Source organism: Lissotriton helveticus, chromosome 9 (assembly GCF_964261635.1).
Source record: "Lissotriton helveticus chromosome 9, aLisHel1.1, whole genome shotgun sequence".
Classification (NCBI taxonomy): domain Eukaryota; kingdom Metazoa; phylum Chordata; class Amphibia; order Caudata; family Salamandridae; genus Lissotriton; species Lissotriton helveticus.
Genome location: NC_136070.1, coordinates 927948274 through 927976269, shown reverse-complemented (window position 1 = coordinate 927976269; position 27996 = coordinate 927948274). Strand labels below are relative to the sequence as shown.

The 27996-nt window shown below is 47.1% G+C and overlaps 1 protein-coding gene across 1 annotated transcript in view; it reads left to right on the top strand.

Moving 5' to 3' along the window:
* Positions 1-27996, top strand: part of TIMM50 (translocase of inner mitochondrial membrane 50) — a 301751-nt gene that overhangs the window by 49122 nt on the left and 224633 nt on the right. The window contains exons 2-3 of the mRNA XM_078661133.1: positions 17383-17530; positions 25452-25483. Coding sequence (XP_078517259.1) covers positions 17383-17530; positions 25452-25483 — 180 coding nt within the window. The remainder of the gene's footprint in view (positions 1-17382; positions 17531-25451; positions 25484-27996) is intronic.

Below are 27996 nucleotides of genomic sequence, written 5' to 3'. Positions count from 1 at the left end.
CCTTTGGCCTCATCATTGTTTTACAGCTGCCCAGCACTGTGTGGGCAGCTGCCACGTTTAGGCCCCTGACTTTGGGACACAGGGCGTCCTAGCCCTAGAGAGGCCAGTTGGCCTAGGGACTGCCACAGGTGGTGGCTTATGTGATTTTTGCGCAATTGTGTGCTCTTGCACCTCTGGATGTGTTTTAATGCGCAATGTGCCATGTTCTTACACCGCTGAATGTTTTTAGGCATCATGGGTTTTCCTTCCCTGCACCTCTGAATGTGTTGTTAATGCGTCATGTGCCTTGTTCCTTACACGTCTGAATGTATGTTATGCATCATGTGTTATGTGCTTATACCCCTACAGGTATTGTGATACTTAGGTGGTTGTTTTTATCCTATTGCAGGTGGTGCTAGTGAGGTCCTGGTTCCCTGCGTGACCTTTTCCTGAGGTGGTTAGGGTTGCGTAGGTGGTACTTAACATTTACCAGTAGTTACTGGTTGTGTGCTATTTTGTTGCCCTGTCTTGTACATATCCCTTGTAAATTCTGCCCGTGCCAGTTGGCACATTGTAAAGTGTGTGTTTTTATCTAATGTGTTTTGGTGTAATACAAAGGCTATTTTTATATAACCTTGTGTGGAGTTTCCTTTGTGGTGCGCCTTGGGTGTTGTTGCTGGGGGTCCGTGCGCAAACACTTAACCTACATAGCCTCCAAGTTTAGCCTTGCTGCTCGCGCCACGTTACCTAGAGGGTGAGCAGGGGTTATCTTGCCGTGTAACTCCCTTGCCCTGACTTAGGAGTGGTGGTCTCTGACTGACTTTGGCGCAAGCCCTGGCCAGCCAGGGATCCCATTTCTAACATTGGCGGCAAGCGGTGGGGATCCGGATTTGTGTTTGCGTTGTACCACAGTGGCAACTGGCCGCACTACAAAACTCTACATTTTAGATAAATCACATTTTGGGGATTATTGTTTTGAGTTTGCTAAAAATGTCATTTCTGTGGAAATGTGTTTCATGTGCACTGTGAGTAAGGTGTCCCTAGCTCGGGAGGGTAGATCATCTCCCTAAGTGCAGTGTGTTGTCTGGATTCACCAGAAGGGTGGGATCCAGTGGTGGCAGCATAAATGTGTCCCCCGTCCCTGTCCTGGAGTAATGGTACCTGTGTCACGTGTGGTCAGGTTGAGAAATCAGGGGTGGTAGAAACTGCCTTACCAGTCTGGGGGGGGGCGTGTGTGGATGAATGGTGTGAGTTCTCTGGATGGGGAGCTTGTTGAATACTTGTGTACTCTTGTTGTTTTGCTCAGATACCTAAGTCCCGTGTGTTGAACTTTTTCCAAGAACGTCTGCAGAAGTGGAGCCTGCTTTTTAGGTCTCGCCCTGCGATTGCAGGCCAAAGGCCTGCTGTCGCAGAGCGAGTTTTTTGTTATCGTTTCAGGCTTTTTTGCTTTCAAGGACTAGGCAGAGCGGACAAGAGGCTGTTACGCGCACGCAACCTGCCGGAATCGGATCAGGTCGCGCGCATGAACACGCGCTCCGATTCCTGCAGGCTCTTCACAACACATGCACAACACACATACAGCCCAACCCCCCCGCCGCACATACACACACATACAGCCCCCCCCCCCCTGCGAGCATACACACACGCGCACACACAGAACCCCCGGCGCTTACACACACACATCTCCTACCTCATCTCAGCGTGTCTTCTTGCTCCCTTGCCCCCGCTCCTCTGGTCCACGCGCCGGCTCCTCTGTGGTGCAGTTCCGTGCTTGTTCTAATTATCCGCAGGGTGGGGAGCGGAGCGGGGGGAGTTGCGGTTCAGGGTTCTCTCATCGTCGGGGCCCGCAGCGGCAGCAGCGTTAGGACCGGCCTTCCTCGGAGTCCGTGTAGGGCGGGACTCAGCTGCCAGGCCCCGCCCCCGGTGCAGCGCCCGCCCGGGGAAGAAGACGAACAACAGACTCCAGAGCAGGCGGACCAGCAAATAGCGGACCACGAGGGCTGGGGACACCCGCAGGCTGACAGCTGCTTCGCCACACCCGCGGCCAAAACAAAGGAGCCGACCTCTGCCGAAGCCCAGAGAGGAGACCGCAGCCACCCGAGGTCTCAGCTGCCCAGAGTCTGCTTGGTGAGGCTTAGCGACCACCCCTCCGACACTGCGATTTGAAACTAATGCTGTGTGTTTTGGGTTCGTGTTCCCTCGGGCTCTCTGCTGTGCGTTGAAGTTGCTTTGCTATGGCCCTCCCCGCCACCACTGGTTTCGTTTTAGTTAGTGCACGCGCATCACGTGGTAAGTGCAGAGGCAGGGGTGTCTGGGCCATTGTCAGGAGTTGGGTAAGCTGCAGTAGGCCCTGGTTCGAGCTCCCTGTCCCTAAGGTGTGCACAGAAACCGCAGTAGCTTCTGAGGTAATGGTTCATTACTGAAAAAACAAATACTGCCTCTTATGTGTGAAGGCACGCTGCATTAAGCCCCAGTGAAGACATTGTTAAGGCATTGTCATTTACACCACAACATCACTCGGGGACACGACCCACTTCACCTTTCCACCGACTCAATTGCAATAACTTTTATTTAAGTATTAATTATTAAAAATATTAACAGCCATTATTATTGTTAAGATCAATAAATCTAAGTCACGTAAGTACAACACATATTGCGTTACAAATGCTATAGGTGTCACATTTACAAAAGTTATAACTATTGGCATTGTCATACACAATGCCAATAACTCAAACTTTAAAGCTGCGAGACCTATTGCATTGTAAATGCTTGTTGATTTCTGTGGTCTGTTTAGAGACAGAATTTTGGAGTTGGTAAGGTTCTGGGAGGAGAGAGGCATAGGGGAAGATGGAGTGATTTCAAAAGGAGTGGCTGAGGTGTCTTCCAGCCCAGTGTGGTGGAGGAGGTTCAGTGTAGCCCAGCTAGGTCTAGGTGTAGGGCCTCACGTCCTGTCTCAGAGGAGAAGGAGTGGGTGGGACTGCGTGTCTCCAGGTGCCCGAAACCCAGTCTCAGGGCCTGGAATGTTTCTGAAGGGAACGTCGGGTCGGGGGCCTAGGCTGTACCAATAGGTCATTTGAGGAGGATCTCCCAGAGTGTTAGAAGAACGTAGAGCATCAGTGAACAGGGTTTCAGTAGTTCTGGTGTGTGGCAGTACCGCTCCAGTTGGGAGGGTGCAGAAGTCCAGATGGAGGGGTGCGAAGGGGGATAGGTTCCCCAGTGGAAGAACGAGTGGGTCAGGGGCCAGCCAGAAGGGTTGTGTCGCCAAGCAGTGACCAGGGTGATGCCAATTCTGTCCTGAGTGTCAGGCAGACTTGTACATGACGCATTAGTTATGTGTCACCCTCAAGGAAGTCCTGGTGAGCCAGGCATCTGACCAAAGGGGTACGTCCCTCGGTTGGGGAGCCAGTAGCCGGTGTTTCCGGATCTGGACGTAAGGGGAACTGTACGTAGTGTCCTGAAGTTACAAGAAGGAACTCCTGCCTGAAGAATAGGAACCGGGTAAGCTGTATGGGGGATTGACCTGCAGTGGTTGCCTTGCTGCTGAAGGAGGAGAGAAAGTCTTAGATTTTAGTTTTCAACTTGTAGAAGTCCTGGTGCGCCAGGCATCTAACAAAAGGGTAGCGTCCCTAGGTTAGGGAGCCAGGTTCAGGTGGTTGCCTGTCCTGGACGGCAGGGCGACTGTAGCCAGTGTCCTGGCCGGTTTGTCTTCTAGGGGTACCCCTGTGAACACAGGTGGGGCTCATCTTAAGTGAAGAGACCCTGTGTTTCCCAGAAGGGGTGGTACAGGCCTAGCAGGGATCTTTAGGGCTCTTGGCTGAGTGTTGTGGTACTACCCTGAGAGCAGGTGCAGCCTACCTTAAGTGGAGGGACCCTGTTCTACAGTGGGAGGGTGCAGAACTCTGGAAGGGGGTCAGAGGGAGTCTGACCCCTGTGCATCCGATGAATGTGAATCCCAGGTGGTAAACCAGTTAAGGGAGCTGTGACTCCCGTCATGACCACCCTGGTGTCCTGTAGGCACTGCACTGAGCAACGTCCCCCTCGAGCAACGCCGCCTCTGCGCTCACCGACGTCGTCTCGACGCCGTCAACGAGCCATAGGCTGCACCGCAACTGGAGGGCACCGCAACGTGCAACGCCTCGCTACACCGTTCTTGTGGTGGTCTGACCGTGGTCACTGCTGCTGGGGAAGTAAGGTCCTAAACTGGTGGGAGAGTTGTGTTCTGGAGGGTGCTTCAGAAGTAGAGGTAAGGTGGGGCATTCTTGCCCGTGACCTCTGGTCAGCCTGAGGGTGCGGACTCTAGGTTGAAGGATCAGTGGTAGTTTGGAACTACACTGAGAAAGGGAGTGGAGATTGGCTAGTGTAGGCCAGGGGTTACTACCCCCCACTCTGTGGATGGGCATGGACCAGTGGTATCTGGGTGGCCTAGGGCCTGGTCCTAGCCGTGGACAACTAAGGAGTACCAGTGGGGTAGCCTGGTTGGGCCTGTTTTTTTTTACGTATGTGCTTGTCTTATGGATCAACGTGGCGTAGAACCGGAGGGTGTCCCTGCAGTGCGGGCCCGCGTCCGTGTTCTATCGCCCCAAGCAGCGAAGTCCATCACGGTGGTGATTGGTCTCCCCTGCGTTTTGGCTGGAAGGGGGTTGTGTTGGACTTGGCCCTTCTGTCAGGTTCACCCCTGAACTTTTTGCTTTTATTGGTGACCTGGTGATGGTGATTGCTGGTCTTTGCGCACTTTGACACTGTGGCGCAGTGTAAAGTGCGTGCGCTCCCTGAGTGCGTGTGTGAGATTGGCCTGCCCTCCCATAGGAATGCATGGGGAATGTATGTGTCCCTGGTAGTTCCTGATGCGTGGGGTGTGCAGGCTCGAGTCTGGTATGTGCGGACTCGTGTGATTGAATGCTGCGAGATGATGTATGCGGCGTGTATGTGTCTAGTGTGGAAGTGCCACTTCTAGACATGGCTTTGCGTGTGCTGTAAGGATGCTGGCGTGTGATTGGCTGAAGCTGGCTGGGGAGCTTGGCTCCTGGAAGTCTGGATGGGTCTGCCAGGTGGTGAGTGGAGAGATTAGCATGAGTGATGTGAGGGGGGGCTGCACCTGGTTCCTGAATAGGGCTGGGCTTTCCCCACACAATGCTGGCTCCGCCCCCTGTGGTGCGTCTAATGACCCTAGCCCTGCCAGTGAATGAAAAAGGTGGTTGAGCACATCAAGGGTGCTCCAAAACCAGCTGCGACTGGTTTCTCCCCCACCCTGCACCTGAAGACAAAGGGAAAAGGTGTATAAAAGAGGGGCTGTGACCCCATGAAAATGTTCTTGTTCCCAACTCGAATCTACCAGGGGCATGCTGCTGCTGGGGCCCAGGGGAAGGCTTGCCTTCCTGGGCCCTGCCCAGCCCCTGGACTGCTGATGTCCTGGACTACTGAAGGACTCTTGTTGCTGGACTTTTTGTTCCTCTAGCGCCTGAGTCCTTCCCTAAGCGCCTGGAGCGCTTTATCTTGCCATTAGCGCTGGGAGCGCTTTATTTGCTTTGCAGGTGCCCACCCTGCTTAGGGTTGCCCTAGCGAGTGCCCACCTCGCTTATTTGCCATTATTTTGTCCCTTGGCAGGTGCCCACCCTGCCAGGGACCTTGCCGCTATTTTTATATTTTAACTCTAGGTAGCCCACCCCTCTGTTAATTCATCCCCGGCCTGCGGTGCCTGAGAAGGACCGCCGCGCTGCCCGCGACGACCCGGAAGTGATTGTCGGCCGGCCAATTGTGGCGCGGCCAGAACCGGAAGTCCCGCCCGCAGCCGCGAGGAAGGAAGCCCCGCGCTGAGGGAAGAAGCCGCCTCCTCTCTGAGCCCCGGTCCCGAGATGGGGGACCGGTGGAGCTAGGGCGCTGTCGGGCGGAGCTCCCCGGAATCGGGGGAGCTCTGCTACCGCCGCCCGAGGAAGAGTCAGCCTTCCCCCGCCGAGAGCCGGTAAGTCAAGACGGCCGGGGCGGGGGGAAGGCCACACGAGACCCAGGGGCTTCAGTGGCAGTACTCGAGCGGCCCCGTTTGGCAGCGGGCCGCTCCTCCGGTCTCCTCCCAATTTTCTTTAGAGCCTGAGAGGCTCCAACGACCCCGCATTTGTATTTACAAGCCTGTGGGGCATCTCAGTGATTCCGAGTCCCCCGAGAGGGACTCCAACGTTCCGGGCATTGTGTTTCGAGCCCAGAGAGGCTCCAGGGGCGTTACAAGTGTTTTGAGTCCCCTGAGCGGGACTCCACCGATTGCGAGGTCCCACTGTAGAGAGCCCACGAGAGGCCCAATGCCCCAATTGGTTTCATGAGCCCTGAGAGGCTCACGGCGGCATTTCATTTTCACAAGCCCCGAGGGGCTCTTGAGTGCCCACATTGTGTTGCGAGCCCAGAGAGGCTCGTGGGGGCATTTTGTTGTGCAGAGCCCCGAGGCTCACAGCCCGCAGTTGTTTGTGAAAAGCCCAGCGAGGCTCAAAGGGGCTAGTCATTTGGTTAGAGCTCTGAGAGGCTCAGGGGGACATTTTATTTGTCCAGAGCCTGCAAGGCTCCACAATCGCCTTTGGCCCCATCATTGTTTTACAGCTGCCCAGCACTTTGTGGGCAGCTGCCACGTTTAGACCCCTGACTTTGGGACACAGGGCGTCCTAGCCCTAGAGAGGCCAGTTGGCCTAGGGACTGCCACAGGTGGTGGCTTATGTGATTTTTGCACAATTGTGTGCTCCTGCACCTCTGAATGTGTTTTAATGCGTCATGTGCCATGTTCTTACACCGCTGAATGTTTTTAGGCATCATGTGTTATGTGCTTATACCCCTACAGGTATTGTGATACTTAGGTGGTTGTTTTTCTCCTAGTGCAGGTGGTGCTAGTGAGGTCCTGGTTCCCTGCGTGACCTTTTCCTGAGGTGGTTAGGGTTGCGTAGGTGGTACTTAACATTTACCAGTAGTTACTGGTTGTGTGCTATTTTGTGCTACAGTGATTTTACATTCTATGTACTAGTTCTAAAAGTGCTGATTCCTGACAGTGGTCCATGTGGCCCTGTCTTGTACATATCCCCTGTAAATTCTGCCCGTGCCTGTTGGCACATTGTAAAGTGTGTGTTTTTATCTAATGTGTTTTGGTGTAATACAAAGGATATTTTTATATAACCTTGTGTGGAGTTTCCTTTGTGGTGGGCCTTGGGTGTTGTTGCTGGGGGTGCGTGCGCAAACACTTAACCTACATAGCCTCCAAGTTTAGCCTTGCTGCTCGCGCTACGTTACCTAGAGGGTGAGCAGGGGTTATCTTGGCGTGTAACTCCCTTGCCCTGACTTAGGAGTGGTGGTCTCTGACTGACTTTGGCGCAAGCCAGGGATCCCATTTCTAACAATTCATGACAATTCATGACAAGGTGTTGAAGGGACAGTTATGTAAAGAAAATTGCATTATTTATGGTCTGGGTATTTCTGAAATCGATATTTTGGAAACAATTTATCATAAAACATTTTGCACATTTTGTAGCAGTCTATCTTATACTATGTGTAATGCAAGTATAACATAATGATCTCGTAGCACTAAAAATACACCCTTCACTGTTCTCCACTGCACTAATCAAGATTTCATTCTGTGGCTGTCTGGTTACACACAGACCTTTGTAGAGCATTAACTAATAGATGTTACATAATGTACCATGGTGCATTTCCCACTGCGTAACCACTTTTATTTATTTACTATGCATTGGAGCTGTCCGTAATTTTATATGTAACACCTGACAGTTTTTTTAGTCCCACCGTTGACCTCACCCTCATGTTCAGATTCTCAAGAACCTTCAGTCCCCCCAAAAATGACTGAAGTCAACAACAGCAACAAACTAATATAACCAGAAGTCAGTTTTTGCTAAAATAGAAGCGTCTGTTTTCATAATGTTGAAAATATAAACCTTTTTAGAAAACCGTATGAAAGAAGATTGAGGGACCACTTCCTTCCCTGGAATTAAAGAAAGCATCCTACTTGGACCTTGCAGTTCATCATTAATTGTTGTGAATACTATGTTTTAATTATGATGAATGATGTTCAGCAACCTCCCGTTCCATGGAGCTGTAAAATCCAAGCAGTCAACAAACCTTTGACATATAGTATGGTTCTCCTCGGATACCGTGCACTAAAGTTGCAGCCCATACATTACAGCCATTATACCCAGGACTACTGGAATTATGCGATTGTGTGGCAGTGGCAATTTTAGCTTAAAGATTTGCTGCATTTGCCAGATAATCCATCATCCAACACATAGCCTGGTGATTTTAACAAAACAAAAACATTGAATACTCAAACTATTCCAAAAATACTAAAAAGCAGCAACACATGTTGCAGGGCAGTAGAAGGCCCTTTACAAAGCTGGAATGGTCACGTGTTTGTTCCCTAATGCTATGTTTGAGTGTTAAACTAGTACGAATGAGATGCAACCACATATTGACCTGTTTCTCTGGAGAAAAACAGGCCTATCCATCAAATTAGTTCAGAAAGGTATTATTACCCAAATAAGTTTTTTCAAATTGGGTTTTGTTTGTTGAAAATTAAAGCATAATTCTTTTTGTTTGAACTGTGTGGTAAGCTTCTGACACCGAACCACAATCACCCACAAACCTTTTGTTTGCTAAGTACTGCTTAACATTATTTCCCCTCTGTAAAATGGATTGCCGTGGGAGTTGGGGGTGCTTATGGTGGTTGATGGTCATCGATGAGGTACTGCTTAATATTATTTCCCTTCTGTAAAATAGATTGCTGTTGGAGTTGGGGGTGTTTATGGTTGTTGATGGTCGTCGATGAGGCACAAGGTTCTAGAAAAAATCAGTAGGAGGTCCTTGCGCCTAAAACCTTTTGACAGGGGTCTTGGCATCAAACAGTTTGAAGACCTCTGCTCTAACTTGCCCCCTGGGCTTTTATGGATGGCAAGTGGTAGTCCGGCAGGATTTCAGCGCGGAAGAGCATTGTCGCTGTTGAGTGGATTAGGTCACAATGTGCATTTTGTATATGTGTAAACCATGGGTCATTTGCCTTCTCATGCTGAAATTGACATCCTTTTCAACAGGCTATTAGCTGTAAAAAAAGTACCCAGGGAATTCCTAATAATTGTCCAACTTGATGGTTGATCATCTGACCCCACAACTCTTATGGGCCCAGTGTATCCTTTCCAGTTCCCTCACATACTGCAGACTGGGCTGTGTGTGGAGCATCAAGTATAGAGTTATTTTTCCCACCTTTTCCCTCATCCGGTTAGATGCTAAATTAGGCTCCAGGTGAAATATTTCTAATGAGATTGTATGTGCAGGTGGTCCGGTTAGTGATCGATGTTTTGTGCACCTTTGATTTGAGCTACTAACCTTTCCCATCTCTTCATGGCATTGGTTGAATATATACATTTTTGTTTGCCATGACTTGTGAATTATGCCAGGATATTTGTTCTCCGCTCTACATTTGCATACCTAGTATTCTGTATCAAACGTTCTTTTAAGAGTATTTCTGTAAAACAATTTACAAAAATCATTTGCCTGTGTTACTTCCTCTTTCCTGGTATCTGCCCCCCCCTCTGCCTCCAAAACTATGGTACTGTTATGTTTAATCCAATAACTTGAGCACTCTTTCAAAACCATGATAATGAATTCGTAGTGGACACTTGCCATTTAGGAGTTTGACCTTTAAATATGGGTTTATAGTTTGTTACTTCTGTAGAATTTGGTGAGATTTTTACATTTTGCAAGACTTATTAAAGTTGATGGATAATCATCATATGTCCATCGTGAATAAATGATAGGGACTGGTGACATTTGTAAATTTATTTTACCTGAAAACTTGTTTCTTGGAGAAAGTAGTACAATTTTACAATGGTAAACCCAAGCTTAAGTGCATTACCTTGGAACCACTTAGATTTGTTTGTTCACAAAGTACAATAAAAAGGCAAGCATACCCTTTGTATTGTCCAATGTACATTCCTGTAAATGTGGATGGAGGCAAAAGGAATACAGAGCTGTTACTGCTCCCTTACTACCTGTGTAGCTTGTGCCAGTTTGGTGTAGTTTCTGAGTTAAAGCCTATATAAATCTGTGCGATATTGAAAAATGTGTATGTATAAATGAAAAAAAGAACCGCAACCTTCAAAGATTTTTTGTTTCCTTGAACCAGACCTGCATTTACCGGTTATCCAGTATTTGGGGTATCTTTCATAGATTCACATGCTTGAATCATTCCCCGTTGTTGAAGTTCAAGTCCCAAGGCACTAAAAAATAAAGCAGAATGAAAATATCCATGGGTTATCAAGGCATTAGGCCATGAATTTAATAGAATACCTTTTTAAAAAAAGGACCAAATTTTAGATGCACCCCATAAGTAGTTGGCACCCTATAGAACATTCCCAAGAGAGGTTCAATCCCTCCGATTTTCACTGCATGTAGTGTGTGAAGGGAGTCTAGCTGAGCTCTGCTCAGGTTTTCTACTTATTAACAGTTTTTCAACCGGAAATCTGCTATGTCTGAAAAGAAAGGCCTATTTTGTCCCTGCAAGTCATGTGGGAAAAAGGAGGTTCATATTGATGACCCTCACAAGGGCTGCATATACTGCCTCTATCCAAAGCATGAGGTGAAACAATGCAAAATCTGCTACACTTTCTCATCCAAATCCTTGAGGGACAGGAAAGGCTGGCTACTTTTGTGGCTTAAGAATACGCAGAGAACATCTTCTGATGAAGAGAGTGACAACTCTTCCAAATCTCACAAATGACCTTGGTCGCCTGAGGGTAAGTCTGAGGGGGGTAAAAAACATCATAAAACCTCCCATAAAGGCTAAAGAGGCTCTTAAAAAGGAGAAACATACCAAACTCTCCTCATAGCCAGCCTTGCCATTGAATTCCGTGACTTCGAAGGAAAAGCAGGACCCTGCCTCTTCTTCAGGCTTGTCAAGGCATAAATCCTCTCAAAAATTCCTCTTGGCGTCTGCATCACCGTTGATGCAACAAACATCGACAACACCCCTCTTGTCGTCAAGACCGTTGACTGCACCAATGCCATCTATAGTGGCCATTGGTGCTCCTATTTCGTCGACTCGAGGTAATTAGGGTAGTGAGGAGCACTCCGAATGTAATCAATATCTTTAAATTCCTCCAATGGTGCTATGATTAATCAGGATAGTCATTCCTGGGTGCTTTTGATGAATGGTTATGGTGGGTTTTAGCTCACCTAATCATGCACTGTTCACTTGGTGCTCCGCACCTTAAAAAATAAAGTCTTTAACAACACTCTTTTTGGTTCGTGTTTACACTTATTTGTGCATTTATTTTTCTATTGCTCTATATTGTTTCTTGGCTTATGTTATTTGCAGTATTCATAACAGTTCCCATAAACATTTATAAGTACATTTATAAGTACATTTTCATCAAAATTATTATATACATGACATTATACAAGCATTTATGAACAGGCCCAATGCATTTCGGCACTCAAGGTGGTGCCTTCATCAGGGGCAATTCTGAAAAAAATAAAAGAATATTGAATGTAGGTGAGAAAGGTGGTTTGTATGGTTGGTCATGGGGGTGAACAAATGTATTAAATATATAGCGTACCTGATATCAACTGAAAATCAGGTGTTGATATGCTTTTGCGATGGCCTGTATATCTGAAACACTGTGTAAATGAAAGAGATGTGATAATAAGGGCTGAATATTGCATGTGGTTTTAAACCTCCATACCTATAACGGTGATGACAACATACCTGCTTGTCTGTTTCCTGATAAGCTGTAATGACAAGCATACGTCTCATAAGTATTCTAATCGTGGGTTAGAAACAACATAATCGTGTTTCAATAAGATAAACCGCCCTACCTTATCTTCGTGACTGTAATGTTTTGTCTACAAAATTAAAGAAACGCCACAGTGTTATTGCCGCGTAGAATATCAACATTAAGAGTGGCACGCATTATTTATATCTCTGTCGGTAAATACCTGTCATGTAGAAATCTCGACCATCAATAATAAAGCCGCTGCTCACTAAAAGTGTGTTCAACCGCGTCCCGAAGATAATCTCCATTAAAGCTCAATGTGCTCGTAGCGTGTAAGCGGTATGGTAGCTGAAAGCGGACTTACTCTGTTAGAATAGGTCAATGTGGTCGTGACTGTACGCACCATCTTAGAGTTGTGACTGTGTGATCAAGCCGTCTCTATTGCGTGTTATTGGGGCTGGTTGAACGGGTGGTAGATGACCTTTTCTCTGCGAAAATGAGTATTACAGGCTCGCGATTTTAATGCCAAAGTTGAAAGTATTTGGCTGGGATAATATACGAGTGCCTACTGAGTTAAACAATGGGTGCACATGTGTGCGCGTAGCAGTTGGAACGGAGAGTTGATTATGTAGGCTTATTAACGGGTATTAATGTGTGGTGTCACATGTATACATGGATTTCAAAAATAACATACCAATCATGTTACATCAAAATAATATGAATTAAATACAAGCTCTATATGCAGATATTATGCTAAATGCATCTTCATCGGTCTTGTTGAGATATTGCATTTAAATCGCTAAATACTTAGGATCTATTTACAAGAAATCATGATCAGACATGTCTATCTCTATCATACAAGATGATTTTGTGAGCTTATTGACGAATATTCATGTGTGGTGTCACATATATACATGGATTTCAAAAATAACGTACCAATCATATTACATCAAAATGAAATGAATTGAATACAAACTCTATATACAGATATTATGAGAAATGCTTCTTCATCATTACTATTGAAATGTGGCTTTTGAATCGCTAGATGCTTAAGATCTATTTACAAGAAATCCTGGCCAAACATGTCTATCTCTGTCATACGCCTTTTCTAGACAGTATTAATATGTTGTGTTTGTAGTAGTAAACATCACTCCTGGGCAATACAATCACTATATACATGTTATGCATTACTGTAGGTATGTTTATATGATCTGAGGGTGATGCTAGTATCAATGAATGTGTATTATAAGTAGCAAGCCAAATCGTATTTGTCATTAAGGCCTGTTGGGGCCAGAGTCTTTAAGTATTTAATCCAAAATAATTCTCGTTGCAACAACCTTTGGTGGTTGTCTATGCCAAAAACCAAAAACGGATGATGACGGTCCGTCTGGAACAGCTTATAGTCCCTCAGAGATTAATGTAAAATGCCAGTAGGAGGATGAAGAATACTATGATGAGGAACAATATTACCAGCATTACTACCTGGCTCCTCCTAAACACAGGGCTCTCGCAGGAAGCCACCATCCCAGGGCCGTGACTCAGGTCGCAAACAGTGACCGCAGTCAGGTGCCAGCTATTGCTCCCCCCTCCCCCCCCCCCCCCCACCCCCGCAGTTGGTGCGAAAATCTCCAATCACATCCATTGGTGGCAGAACTTCAGAACGAATAGATGGGTACTGGATTTAATAACCTATGTCCAAACTGCAGAGTTTTTACAACGGCCATCAAACACTCCACCCAGGGGATCCTACCCCTCTTGTCTTCACTTATTAAAGCAGGAAGCAAAGATTATGCTCATAAAGGGAGCAATAGAAGTCCCTGTGGCGCAAAGAGGAAAAGGTTTTTACTCCCGTTTTTATTCTGATATGCAAGAAATCAGGTGAGTGAAGGCCCATTTTAGATTAAACACCTCAACCAATTCCTCCGGAATCAAACCCACAGGATGATTACGCTCTCAAATATCCTTCAGCAGAGATTACATGACATCCCTGGATCTGGAAGATGCATATTTCCATATCCCTAGCTACGCCAAACACTGGAAGTACCTCAGATTCACAGTAGCTGGTACCCATTATCAATTCAGGGTCCTTCCCTTCATGCTGAAATCCACTCTGCAGATATTTACCAAGTGTCTGGCCTCACTCGCAGCCGCTTTATGGAACCAAGGTCCTCAAGTATTCCCATTCTTATGTAAATGTAAATGTGCTGGACTTGTAAAGCGCACAGCTGCCCGTAAGCGTCCCGGCGCTTGCTTAGGGAACCCGTCCTGGTATTCCCCTATGAGAAACCCCGGCAGGGTGTCCACAAGGTGAAAGCCAGGCATCCCGCCGCGAGGGGCCGTAGTGGAGATTAAGCAAGCTATTGCCCAGAGTCGCAGAGTGTGACCCCGTGAGTTGAGTAGGCACCAGAGCGAGAATTGTCGAGTCCTTGGAATTTTGAGCCCGAGACCCGCCGAGGCGGGGAATCGAACCCTGGTCCACGGTCGATCTCAGCTTCCGGGTCTGCCGCCTCTAACCACTGAGCCACGCTTCTCCACACATCCTCTTAGACGACGAGCACCTAATAAAAGCTATGACCTCTCTACAAGACGCCTAAGCTACGGAAGCCTGCATAACACTATTCCACAAGCTCGGCTGGACCATAAACTAAAGAAGTAGGCAGTCATTCCCAGTTAAACAGTGATGTTCATTGGAGCCGAGCCACAGTTCAGAGCAAAGCCTTCCTCTCTTGAGAAAGGCAGGAACAGTTGGCAAGTTTGACATGAAACATCACAAAAAAGCAGTGTGTTTCATTGAGGATCTAAATGTCATTACTAGGCATGCTTTCTTCTGCAATCTTCTTAGTTCCTGTAGCTCATCTTCACATGACGTCACTGCTCGAGGAGCTTCAACTGCAGTGGATTCAAGTTACAGAACCCTTCAAAGACATGATCTCAATCACTCCACGCATGAGGGAGGCGTTCAAATGGTGGAGCCTAAGATCACACCTTTCACAAGGCCTCTCTTTTTTACAGTTGATTCCAGACTGTATCATCACCACAGATGCCTCTATGGAGGAATGGGGAGGCCATTTACAAGACCTCCAGATTATGGGGAAATGGTCCTCATCCCAACAAATAATGCACATCAACAGGTTAGAACTCAATGCCATATTCCTCTTCCTGCAGGCTTGCCTCCCTCGTATAGCTGGATCGTTGGTGCTGGTCCATACGGACAACACCACAAGCATGTTCTACATCAACAAGCAAGGAGGAACCAAATCTCTAACTCAATCTCAGGAGGTTCAAGAGCTTTGAAATTGGTTAGCAGAGCATGGAATATCCCTGAAAGCCGAGTGTGGTCCATGGCTTCAAATCACACTAGATGCCCTCAGCAGTACAAGGGACAGTTGCCACGAGTGGGAGCTAAACCAGGGTCAACTGGACAACGTATTCTCACAATGAGGGAAACCGGTTTTGGACCTGTTTGCAATGAACAATAATACTAATGCTGGTTCTACACCAGCAGATTACATCTCCCAGGATCTCGGTGGAATTCCCTTTCAATGCGATGGTTCAGGATATATGCCTACCCCCCCCCCCCCCCCATTGATTTCCAAAGTACTCCCCAAAATTAAGCGGAGCGCTGTTGCCTACTACTAATTGCCCCCAGACGGCCCAGGCTGCAGTGGTTTTCGTAGCTTCTCTTCTCAGCAGCCTAGTCCATCTGCCTTCTACCGATGCCAACTCTGCTAACCATGAACGGGGCCAGATATATCACCAGGAGCCATCATCTTTTCAATTGTATGCGTGGCTCCTGAATTAAATATGTTTCAGGATCTGAACATTAGACAGGAACTTAAAGAGATTCTCGCCATGTCTCCAGCAGAAAGGGCCAACGAGACATACAGCTTAAAATGGAGGGAATTCTGTCATTGATGCCATCAAAACAATTTGTATCCATACTTCGCTGCTCCAGAGCAAATCCTACCATACCTACTCTCTCTGGCTAAATCAGGCCTAGTTTACTCCTCAGTGAAGGTCCATCGCTCTACTTTATCTCAACACAGACGCTCACCTAAAACTTCCCCTTTGTTGCACCAGAATTACAAAGCAATTCATGAAAGGGCTCTTCTGAACCTTTCCTCCGGTGAGAGCTCCTTCTCTGGAGTGGCATCTCAATGTAGTTCTATCACAGCTGATGAAGAAACCTTTTGAGCCCATCCATAGGGTGGACATCATATTTCGAGTGTGGATCTGGCAGTGAAATACAGGCTTTTACTATCAAGCAAACGTCTCTACGTTTCACTTTGTGGTCCTCTGAACAAATCCTAAATTCATCCCTAAGGTTCCATAAAAATTCCACCTAAACAAACCTGTTATTCTCAGAACTTTCTTTCCCAATCCGGCCACGCCTTCAGAACAGACTCCACATACTTTAGACATTAAGCGGTGTCTTAAATTCTGCCTGCAAAGGAGCAAGAATATCCACAAGACTGACCACATTTTCTTAGCTTTTGGGCAAGGTCGTCAAGGCACTGGAGTTACTAGGACGACCATTGCCTGATGGATCGCAGCTACAATACAGTTTTGCCATGACAAAGAAGACAAACCTTTGGCAAGAAAGGTTTGAGCGCATTCCACAAGAGTGGTCTCTACCTCGGCTGCTATGTTCTCAAGCATTCCACTGGAAAAAATCTGCAGAGCTGCAATGTAGAAAAGCACCCACGTGTTCAGGCAGCATTACTGCCTGGAATCAACACAGCGTAGTGACGCAGCCGTAGGAAAGGCGATGTTACGCCATTTATTCCAATAAGGTGAGCCTCTTTCAATAGAGGTGTTTATTTATATTTTAAAATGACAGGTGTTTCAAATCTGATCTTGCTGATTGACTTACTGAAAAAGTTAAACTTATTCTTTACTGTTTATAGGAATGTTTATTCTATGTCTTTATACGTTTTACATACATATTTCTATGCATAAGTATATTTATAAGAGATATGAGTTTGTATTGATATTTTCATGTAATAATGTTACCCACCATCCTCTAAGGGTACTCACAGTTGTTATAATACTGCTTGCTATTCCGATTCAAGCTTGTGAATCTATTAAAGATACCCCAATACTTGATAAGAAATATGTTACTTACCTGTAACTGCAGTTATCCATTATTGGTATTGTTCATAGATTAATGTGGACCCCACCCTCCTCCCCTGAGAGGCTCCCCTTATACTTTGGTATTACCTACCCACACTTGTGCTGGAAAATCTGAGGGATTCAGCCTCTCTTGGGAAGATTCTAGAGGTGCTAAATACTGATTTGGTTGTATCTAAAGTTTTGTAATTTTTTTAAAAAGGAGGTAGATATGCTATTAAGTTCATGGCCTAATATGATAGCCTATGGAAATTTTCATACTGCTGTATTCTTAGTACCGTGGGACTCCCACTTCGGAGAATGATTCAAGCATTTGAATCTATGAAAGATACTAATACTGGATAACTGCAGTTACAGATAAGTAACTTATTTCTTTTGTAGTGGAAGGTTGCTGTAGCAGAACCATTCAGTCTAAAGATGTGCTTTGTTGTGACTGGAGAAATGTCTACAATCTTAGAAACCCCTTGTCACCCAGTTTACTTATCTGAAGTGAGTAACTGCTTCCTTTCGCATATTCTGTCCTATGCAGACTTCGGAAAATGAGAGCTCGAAAGATTCAGAGGAGCAACAAAAGGAGAAAAAGCAGAAGGAAAGTACAGCATATGCCAAAAAAATGGTGTTGCGGCTAGCAGGGCTAATGGGCCTTGGCGGTGCTGGAGCTGTCGTGTATGTGTTTGGTAAGTTGTTTGTACACTCAGTCGTTGATGGCTGTACTGCATGTGGTATGTGTGTGTAAGCACCTCTGAATGCCGTGCTCTGCAGTGAAATTTACTGTTTGTAGAAGGTTATTACCTACAAATCCTGATACCTGTTCTTATATAAAAGCAACCAATGTAGAAGGCGTATAGGCATCCACATACCAAAACTATTCTCAACTTACATTGTGTTTGTAGAAGTAGTTTTGATTCTTGCTGTGTGTTTCAATCTTGAGTCCTTTCTGAAGAAGTTTATTCCCCACTACATCTCTTGTGAGTACCGGCTTCACATTGATCTAAATTCATATAGCTCAACTAGTTAGCTTGGTAAAACGTGTTCCTTCCATGTCCTAGTGATTTGAAGCAGATGTCACTTGAGAATCTGAGGAAACCATCATACCATTGAGAACCCACTCCAGGTCAAAGTTTGCACTGAACTTATCTATGTATTTACCGGAGAGGGACGAAGAGATGATGCACACACAGCCTACTTTATCAGTTGGTAGTCTGCTTTTCATGTTTTCTATAGAATGATGCATTGTAGAATGACATTCTCTGCCAAAAGTGCGCCACAAAGAGCTTCCTCAAAACCTTCCCAGATTTCTTTTGATTTCCTCCACTGTGGTTTTGGCTGGTCTTGGTGATTCCAGCACCACATAAGGAATTAATCTGTCTTCTCTCCCCACGAGCAAACCTCTGTTTTTGAAGGATCGGTAGGTCACTCTCGGACGTATAATGTCCATCCCACCAATAATTTTTCCATGAAAATATGAAGAACGATTTTTTTTTTAAAATGTATTTATTGATTTTTTTATTTTAGTCTGAGGAGCCAGGAGGCTCCTTCCTTTAAAAAGCCTTACATGCAATGTCCAATAGACAGCGCTCCAAGCTAGAAATGACCTTGGCACCGACATTCGTGTGCCAATGTACAAAAACTGTGAATAACAGTACCCTATTCCAGTGGTAAAACACAGAGGCTCCAGATTCTGCATCACATGCACATTTTTTTGTTTTCCTTTAATGTCTTGTGTAGTTAGGCATATAAACGTTTATCTTGTGATGTGTCCATCGCATACTGTTTAGCCCCTTCCGTAAGGCGAGTGCCACGAATGCCGTTTGGACTGAAGCTGTCCTGCCACCGAGGCAAGCTAACACCTCTGAATTTTGATGCAGATCAAAGTTGCTAATGTGCGCGCACTGTTTACCTTTTTTTTCTAGAACTTTTAAAATAACCGTTCAAAGCAGGAGTGCTCCGCCTTGTGGACTTTCAGCTTTGCCTGCAAGTGCAGCCGTACAGAAATACAAACATTGCACACCAAAGGCAGTATTGCTGCTTGTCGACTGTGTCCTGTGAAGCGAATGTCTGACGATAATGTTTCCATCGAGATTTTAACGCTCCCAATACCCATCATCGTCTGCAAATCAAAAGTCAAATCCATACAAATGGTTTCCCTCTCAAGACACTGTGCCCATTCCACAGAAGGCTTTCACGTTGATTATGAGCTTCATTGGCTTTTCAGTGGTTCAAACATCTCTAGGGCAGCCACATGGCCTACACACGTGTCAGTGTGCTTGGGGACTGCTGTAGTGTAAGGACTATTCTATCTACTTTCAGTGTATTTGTCAATTTCATCAGGCAGAAGCTCATGCTGGACTTTATTCTCAAACTGGTGCCAGCATTGGTTTTATTAGGTCGAGCTGGTAAACTGCATCCAAAGGATGCAGGTGTCCAGCTGGAGACCTAATGTTGTCTGTCTCGGGGGGAGGAAGGACAAGAGGGTGTTACGAGCTTGAAAGCGGCCGGATTTGGGTGCGCGAACGCGCACGTCGCCTCCGTCCACGCGTGCGCACACAGCCAGCCACCACACAGACTGAAACACACGCGCGCTGCTTACTTTCACTTTACATCCCCCCACCAGTCATCGGATCTTTTTACACACGCACGCATGCATGCATACATACATACACACACAGACACGCGCACACACAGACACGCGCACACACAGGCACACACGCAGACACAGACACACTCGCGCAGGCAGACACACACACACAGACACGCAGGCACACAGACACACAGAAACACAGACATACAGACATACAGGCAAACACCACCCCCCCTTACCAGGCTCGCACCACTGTGGCCAGCGTGTCCAGGTCTTCCAGCCGGCCGGCCGCCGCCGCCGCACACCACTGATAATAATAATGAACTCCTAAACACCACTGTGAGCCGCGGCAGAAGTTGAAGGCGATAGCCTTGAGGGCAGGAGCTGCACATTACGTTGTTATGGGATGACACGGTCGTGAGGATGGCCCTTTTACCCCCCGACCCCCACCCCATCCCGTTAGGTCGCACACTAACGGTCCCTAAGGGGCTCTCCGTGTATTTCCCTTCGGCTCCGGCCACTACATGATAGCCACGCCCCGAGACTTCCGGCCCTTTGTCCCTCCTTCCGGACGTGGCTCTGACACACTCTATCCAATCAGCCTGCCCGCGGGGAGCGAGGAAGCCAGCTGAGGACTGTTGGAGGAAGGCGGAGGGGGAAGATGCAGCATGGCGGGCGAGCTGCAGCAGGGCAGCTCCCGCCACGGCCATGCAGCCACCAACATCCTGCTGTTGGGCGCCCTCAGCTCCTGCACCGACTCTGCCAAACAGGGGCACAGCAGCAAGGTCAGAGCGCAGGGTACGTCCGTGTGCTCGTGTTTTCCAGTCCATTTGCTAATTCAGTCCTCTTACACCTCCTCCTTGTCTGCTTCCCCCTCTCACGTTACACCCCTTCGTGTCCTCCTTTCTCCTCCGTCTCTTCCACCCCTTCCAGCACATTTCCCCTCTCGTCCGTTATCATCTTTATTGGCCTTTTAACCCCCCCTCCGCCTCCTAAGCAATATAAAGGGACTAGCTGTTTTTTTCTAGCATTAACAAAACCAACACATGCACACGCGTCCTCCCCTGCCTCCTCTCCCCACCCATGCACTTGTTTATTTTAATGTTTAAATCCCCCGCTGCCGCCACACACCGCCTGCGCTCCACCTGCCCCACCACTGAACATCAGATTTCAGTGTCTTAAGGTATCTAGTCCCAAAGATGAGGCAGTGCATCAGGTGCGGATGAATGTGACAAATGAGCGAGCAAATGCCATGGGGGCATGAGGATCTTGCATGTCCTAGAAAGAACATTTGGACTTGCCCTTCTTACATTACCCAAAATAAAGCAGCCCTACCAAGTAAAACACACAGCGTCTCATCTGCACACCCCCTAACCCTCACACCCCCTCACCCTCACACCCCCTCACCCTCACACCCCCTCACCCTCACACCCCCTCACCCTCTGTGCAACCATTCAACAACTGGTTCAAATATGTTCTGTCAATGTTTCAAGCTTTATTACAAATGTAAAAAAAGATGTTAAATTTTCACTTCTGTTCTTGGATTTTCGTCACAATAAAATACTCTGAACATAATCTTCACAAAAGTTATTTACAAAAGTTTAAGCTATTGCCATTATAAATTACAATAACTTATTTAAGTATTAATTATTTGTAAAAATTAACAGCCATTGTTATTTGTAATATCAATACACCTAAGTCGCGTAAATACAACACATATTGCATTAGAAATGCTATAGGTGTCGCATTTGCGAAAGTTATAACTATTAGCATTGTAAATGACATAGCTATTAATTTAACTATTTTCAAAAACAAAACATAAATAAAAAATTTGTCATTTACAATACCAATAGCTCAAACTTTCCTAATGCGAGACCTATTGCATTGTAAATGCTTGTTTCACATGTTGTAAATGAGGGTGGATGTAACCATGGGGGAGGATTACTCAAGTTAATTGTCGTTTTTAGGTCGAGCCTAGACGTGCAAGCAATGCGAAGCATTGCTTGGTGCCTGCTCGACAACTATTGTCACCCTTTTCTGGGAATGCAGACACGAGTCGGACGCGCGCTTTTCCAGTCTCAGTTTTGACCGCGGGAGCGCGCTGCTGGCTGCTTGCTGTGTGTGTGGTGTCAGTTTCGCTTTCGCTGTGGAGCCTGGGCTTTCGCTGTCGAGCTTGAGGTGTGCTCTTGTTTTCCTCTTGTAACGTACCTTTTGCTACCTCTTGTATTTTGTTTGCTCTTGATACCTGCACAATTGCCTGTATCGCCCTCCGTCCCTCTCACCTCCGGCTCAAGCTCTCGTCCTTCCTCCCTGTATCCCCCTCCGTCCCTCTCTCCTCCGGCTCAAGCTCTCGTCTTTCTTCCCTGTGTCCAGACTCCACAGCCCGCTCCGTTGTTCTCCGTCCCTTCCAGGCAGTTAGTGCGTTTCACGCCTCTCCTTTCTACCGCCCGGAAATCCGATTTGCGTGTCAGGCCTCGCTCTCGCTGTTCTAAGTGGCGTGTGTGGCATATTCAGGGTTCCTTTTGCGTGCCACGCCTCGCTCTCGCTGTCCCCTGCTGTTCTTAGTGGAGCGTGGGGCATGTTTAAAGTTAGTTTTGCATTCCACGCCTCGCTCTGGCTGTCCATTGCTGTTCTCAGTGGAGTGTGCTACATGTTTAGGGTTAGTTTTGCTGGAGGGCCTGGTCTGCTCCGGTTTCAGGGACTCTGGTGTTGGCCTCTAACGCAGCCTGTGTATGTGCTGTGTACATTTGCTATTTCCAATGTATGTAAGAAGTGTTTGCACAGTTATGGTTGTGGTATTGTTCTTAAACTTCACACAGGCTGAGGGAGCGCGCGCGACCCCGAGGGCAGGCGACCTGCCCCCCGGGCAGCCCCGGAGCAGGGTTCAAGACACCTCCTGCTGCTCCCTGTCATCAAACGTCGGGGATAACCTTCCTGGCAGTTAATTGAAATAAAAGTGCTTCGTTTTGCATGCTAGGACAGCTCTACTGGTCAGGCACAATAATCGGCAAAATAGTAGTGTTTGCAGATGCTAAATTGGCGGATCCTGATAGCAATGTACGTCGGAAGAGAAGGTGTTTGAAGTGTGCGCACCCAGGCACGAAGTTGAAGCGGAGGAGGCTGCGAACTTGTCAGTGAGGACATTGCCGGAGGCTACGATGCAGCGCAACATGGCGGTGACCCGGGATCTGCTCGGCAGTTAAGAACCGGGAGTGCTGTGTTAGCAACGGTCACTGCAGTAAACTTCTACAGGCAGTGCGTGCCCGCTCTGGCTGCTGTACTAATTGCGCGGCTGGTAGTGCGCGGTGAGTGGAGAGGGAGAACTTCACTACATGGGCCCCCGGTGCTATGATGTGGTAAGCCTCTGTAAAATGGCGGCGCTTTGAAGTGTACCGGCATCGGTCCTCTGTAAAGCGATGCGCTAGTAAGCATGCAGCTTGTACCACTGGTGACCTCACAGAGACAACAGACTTTTATATTTGATTTCTATGCCAGGCGGCTATGAGGTGTCGCTGTGTGGAATATTGGTGACAGTGTTTCGTGTGCATTCTGGAATATTGGCGCGAAAGTGCAACCCTTGACTTGTGACTGGGTGGTTTTATGTCTTCTAACATTGTGACTTATTCGCCTCATCTCCCGCGTTCATTCTTTCCAAGGAGAGCCAGTCACTTTCTTTCTCTGGTTTCCGCTCGATTTTCTTCTACATACTGGATGCTCCATTTCCTTCTCCATCATGGGTGTAGGATGACCATTGCCAGGCACTATTATTAATTGATATGTACAATGCTGCAGTGGAGATTGTTCTATGACCCTCACACCCCCTCACCTTTACCCTCACCCTCCATCACTCACCCTCTCTCACCCTCACACACACTCACTCACCCTCACCCACACTCACTCACCCTCACCCCCTCACTCCCCCACACTCCCTCACTCCCCCACACCCGCTCACTCACCCACACCCGCTCACTCACCCACACCCCCTCACTCACCCACACCCCCTCACTCACCCACACCCCCTCACTCACCCACACCCCCTCACTCACCCACACCCCCTCACTCACCCACACCCCCTCACTCACCCACACCCCCTCACTCACCCACACCCCCTCACTCACCCACACCCCCTCACACACCCCACTCTCACACACCCTCACCCTCACACACCCTCACCCTCACCCTCACACACTCACCCTCACCCTCACACACCCTCACCCTCACACACCCTCACCCTCACACACCCTCACCCTCACACACCCTCAACCTCACACCCCCTCACCCTCACATACCCTCACCCTCACACCCCCTCACACACCCCCTCACCCTCCCTCACCCTCCCTCACCCTCCCTCACCCTCCCTCACCCTCCCTCACCCTTACCCTCCCCCCCCTCACCCTCACACACCCTCACTCACCCTCTCACCCCCTCAGCACCACCACATTATCACTCCGCACCACCACATTATCACTCCGCACCACCACATTATCAATCAGCACCACCACTCAGCACCACCACTCAGCACCACCACTCAGCACCACCACTCAGCACCACCACTCAGCACCACCACTCAGCACCACCACTCAGCACCACCACTCAGCACCACCACTCAGCACCACCACTCAGCACCACCACTCAGCACCACCACTCAGCACCACCACTCAGCACCACCACTCAGCACCACCACTCAGCACCACCACTCAGCACCACCACTCAGCAGCACCACTCAGCAGCACCACTCAGCAGCACCACTCAGCAGCACCACTCAGCAGCACCACTCAGCAGCACCACTCAGCAGCACCATCCCAGCAACCATTCAACAACAACTGGTTCAAATATGTTCTCTCAATGTTTCAAGCTTTATTACAAATGCCACAAAAAGATGTTAATATTTCACTTCTGTTCTTGGATTTTCGTCACAATAAAATACACAGAACATAATCTTCACAAAAGTTATTTACAAAAGTTTAAGCTATTGCCATTATAAATTAAAATCACTTTTATTTAAGTATTAATTAAAAAAATTAAAAGCCTTTGTAATATCAATATATCTAAGTCACGTAAATACAAAACATGTTGCATTACAAATGCTATAGGTGTCACATTTGCGAAAGTTATAACTATTGGCATTGTAAATGAAAAAGCTATTAATTTAGCTATTTTCAAAACCAACACATAAATAAAAAAAATTGTCATTTACAAGACCAATAGCTCAAACTTTCATAATGCGAGACCTATTGCATTGCAAATGCTTGTTGGATTTGGTCTCAAGTGATATAATTACTGTCAGCCCATCTCCATGTCTTTAGCTCAGCCACAGTTCACCTGTTCGACAGTTGAATGGGCGTGGGGGGGGGCGTGGCACAAATGTAAGCATGCAAAGATGATTCTAGGGTATTCAGGAGGGGTGATTTGCATGCACTTTCTGGCCTTGTTATGTTACTGGCATTACTGAAACGCTCTAAACAAGTGAACCTGTAAAGTAGTTCAATCCTGCTGTATGCAGTGCAGACTGCAATCATAGTTCTTTTTGCATTTGTCACCCAAAGTGGGAAGGTGATGCCCAGACTCGGGTCCCGTGCTCGCTAAGCCACTGGATTCAAGCTAGTCTGGCTGATGAGGGGTGATAACCCGAAACCGGTCACAGGATGCTTACTTTCTGGTCAAGGAAGGACCTGGCTTGGCAGTTAAGGCTGGACAGTTCCCATGGGGAGAAGGGTCAAGACTGATTTGCATATGGCTGGCTCCAAACTGGAATGGTGTGGCGGGCAAAAAAAAAACCAATGGATTTAACCCAGATCTATGACTGGATGTGAATGTTTGATTTGCTCCGCATTCCGTCCATCATCGATCTGTTCTTTTTGCCTCTGACAAACAAGGCAAACAGAGAAGGGGTCATGGATATCGTTAGGAGTTACCAATGCTGTGTACATCATTATGGGGCGAGCAGTGGACAAATATAAAACTTCTCCCTGTGTACAATGCTGCTCTCTGGCTAACTTTTTCTCCCTTACTTTCAGGTAGTAATGCGGTGGACGAAGAAGGACATCAGGTAAGGGCTCTGAATGCAATACCACCTTATATCTGCTTGTCCTTTTGAAGATGTATTCCTTGGAAATCATTATTCCTGAATGCCTTCTCCACCTGTGAACCCTGTCTCTCAAATCTCTAGTCGGGCTGAGAGTTCAGATGCCTCATAGGATGTGTTTTGTGTTGGAAACGTGGGTGTGGGGTGTTAAAGGGAGCTTTGTTAATCCTCAAAGTAACGTGAGTCATGATTTTACACTGGCTTCCTGCCTCGCTAATCTTACACTGGCCACTTCTTAAGGTGCTATGATGAGTGGCACTGGGTGTGGATGAGCTTTCTGCCCTCTGAGTTCACACTAGCAGCGGGATTAAAAAGATGAATGGGACTCCATATTTGCCTACAACGAGGAGGAACACCTAGCCACGTGCAGCTTCTGCTAACGCACATTACACAGACACAAATGAGTGTGTTCTGTCCTGCAGAGCTTACAATGGCACGTGCAATGTATGCACATAGGTGAGTAGAGCTTAATGTCTGCCAAGCTTATAGTAAGGGTGTCCAGATTACATTAAAACACATCATATAGGCACCAATATTCTGCAACTTACCAAAAGTTCTACGTGAGTGATTGAGGCCTCAAGGACGACTCTAAAATATAAAGCGATGCACATCATACTGGCCACAGCTGAAATTAGATTCGGGCTGTTTCTATGCGTCCTATTGGTTACAGCAAGCACATTTATATAATAGCTAAAATTAGGAACTACAGTGAAAACCAGCATACTTATTTTCTACTGGCGCTCAAATAGTGGAATGAGCTTCATTTTTTAGGTCGAGCCTAGAGCAGCGCATGCGCTGCTTGCTCGACTTTTAGTAAGGGGTAAAAAAAAAAAGTTCTACCAGATGCTGCCATGGCCGGCCTAGAGCTTGAGTGCATGTGCGCGGCCGTGCGCTGGAACACTTCTCGCCCTTCCTGGCTGTTTTCTGTGCATCGCTCATTCTTTCATTACTTGTCACTTTTATGTGCATTTCTCAGTCTTTCTTTGCAACTTCACTGTGCATTAATCCTTCCTTCTTATTCCTTCTTTGCTGCTTTTCTGTGCGTTTCTCATACTCTTTCTGCCACTTTCATGTGCTTTTTTCATTATCCACAATCTTTCTTTGCTGCTTTTTTAACTTTTACACTGATTCTGTGCCGATCTGCTGGGCATCTGCCACTCTTTCTCATTCATTCTTTGCTGATCTTCTGTGCTTTTGCCTTTCAATCTTTAACATTTTTCTCTGCCCTTTTCACTCAATCCTTGCTGCTTTTGGCTTCTTTTCGTCTCAGCTCTTCTCTTCGAGTTTCGAACTCAATTGCTCTCTTAACTACTCTTCTTCCTTTTATTCACTCTTTTGCTCTTCTTCCTGCCCTTTTCCTGAATTTGCGACCTTCCCTGCTTCCTCTCCCACGCCGCACTCCCTTCTCGGTTTCCGCCAGTTACTTAGCCCAACCCATTGCCCCCGAAACCCCCGCTCCTAATTCATGTCCGCCGCAGCACCAGACCCCTTGCTTTCACTCCCATCACTGCTACGTCTCTGCTTCCCTCACCCTGAACCTTGAATGCACCTTCTAGTGCTGCTGCTATGCCTCTATAGTCGAATGCAAAGTTGCCTTCCCCTGTTCCACCTGATACTTTTCCTGCACCTTCCCACCACCCTCACACCACCCTCACATGCACCGCACACAACACTCACCTCTCACTCGGCCACGCACACCTACACACCTACTTTGGCAGCTGCGTTTATTGGCTGTAGTTGAGATCCGTCTACATTTTCTGTTTGACAATGCATTGTAAATTATTAAGAAGGTACAGTATGGTGCTGGTTTTAATTGGCAAGTTCTGCACACTATACCTTAATTATTGAGCACATCTGTTTGCTGCACAGCTGTTTGCTCTAAATCGGTGGACCTCCTGGTTGAGTGGAGGGATGCGATAATTGAGTGAGGTTAATCGGGCATTGGGTCATCTACTAAAGAGTAAGTGGAGCATGGAACCAGTCGTATCAGCCACAGGAAAGCCTGTCCTCACTCCTGAAACTCTCTCAAGTACCCAGAGCCCAGCCCGCACCCTGATTTAGCCGCACACTCTAATGCCCAGTTGCTAAGAGCAGCTGGTAAAAGGGAGTGTAATGTACGGTGACCACCTCCCTCCAGAGACACGATTTCCACTCCAGGACTTTTGTGTGATAGCCTAATGTATTGTAGTCTTGTTAATCTTCCACTGACCTAATTACACCAACGCACCTAAAATTCAGTTGTCTGTAGGTGAATAGTTCAGGACTGGAGATAGTGTCTGTTGTGACCTCTTTCTCTCTCTCTCTTTCTCTCTTTCTCTCTCTTTCTCTTTCTCTCTCTCTTTCTCTCTCTTTCTCTCTCTCTTTCTCTCTCTTTCTCTCTCCTTCTCTCTTTCTCTCTCTTTCTCTCTCTCTCTCTTTCTCTCTCTCTCTTTTCTCTCTCTCTCTTTCTCTCTCTCTTTCTCTCTCTTTCTCTCTCT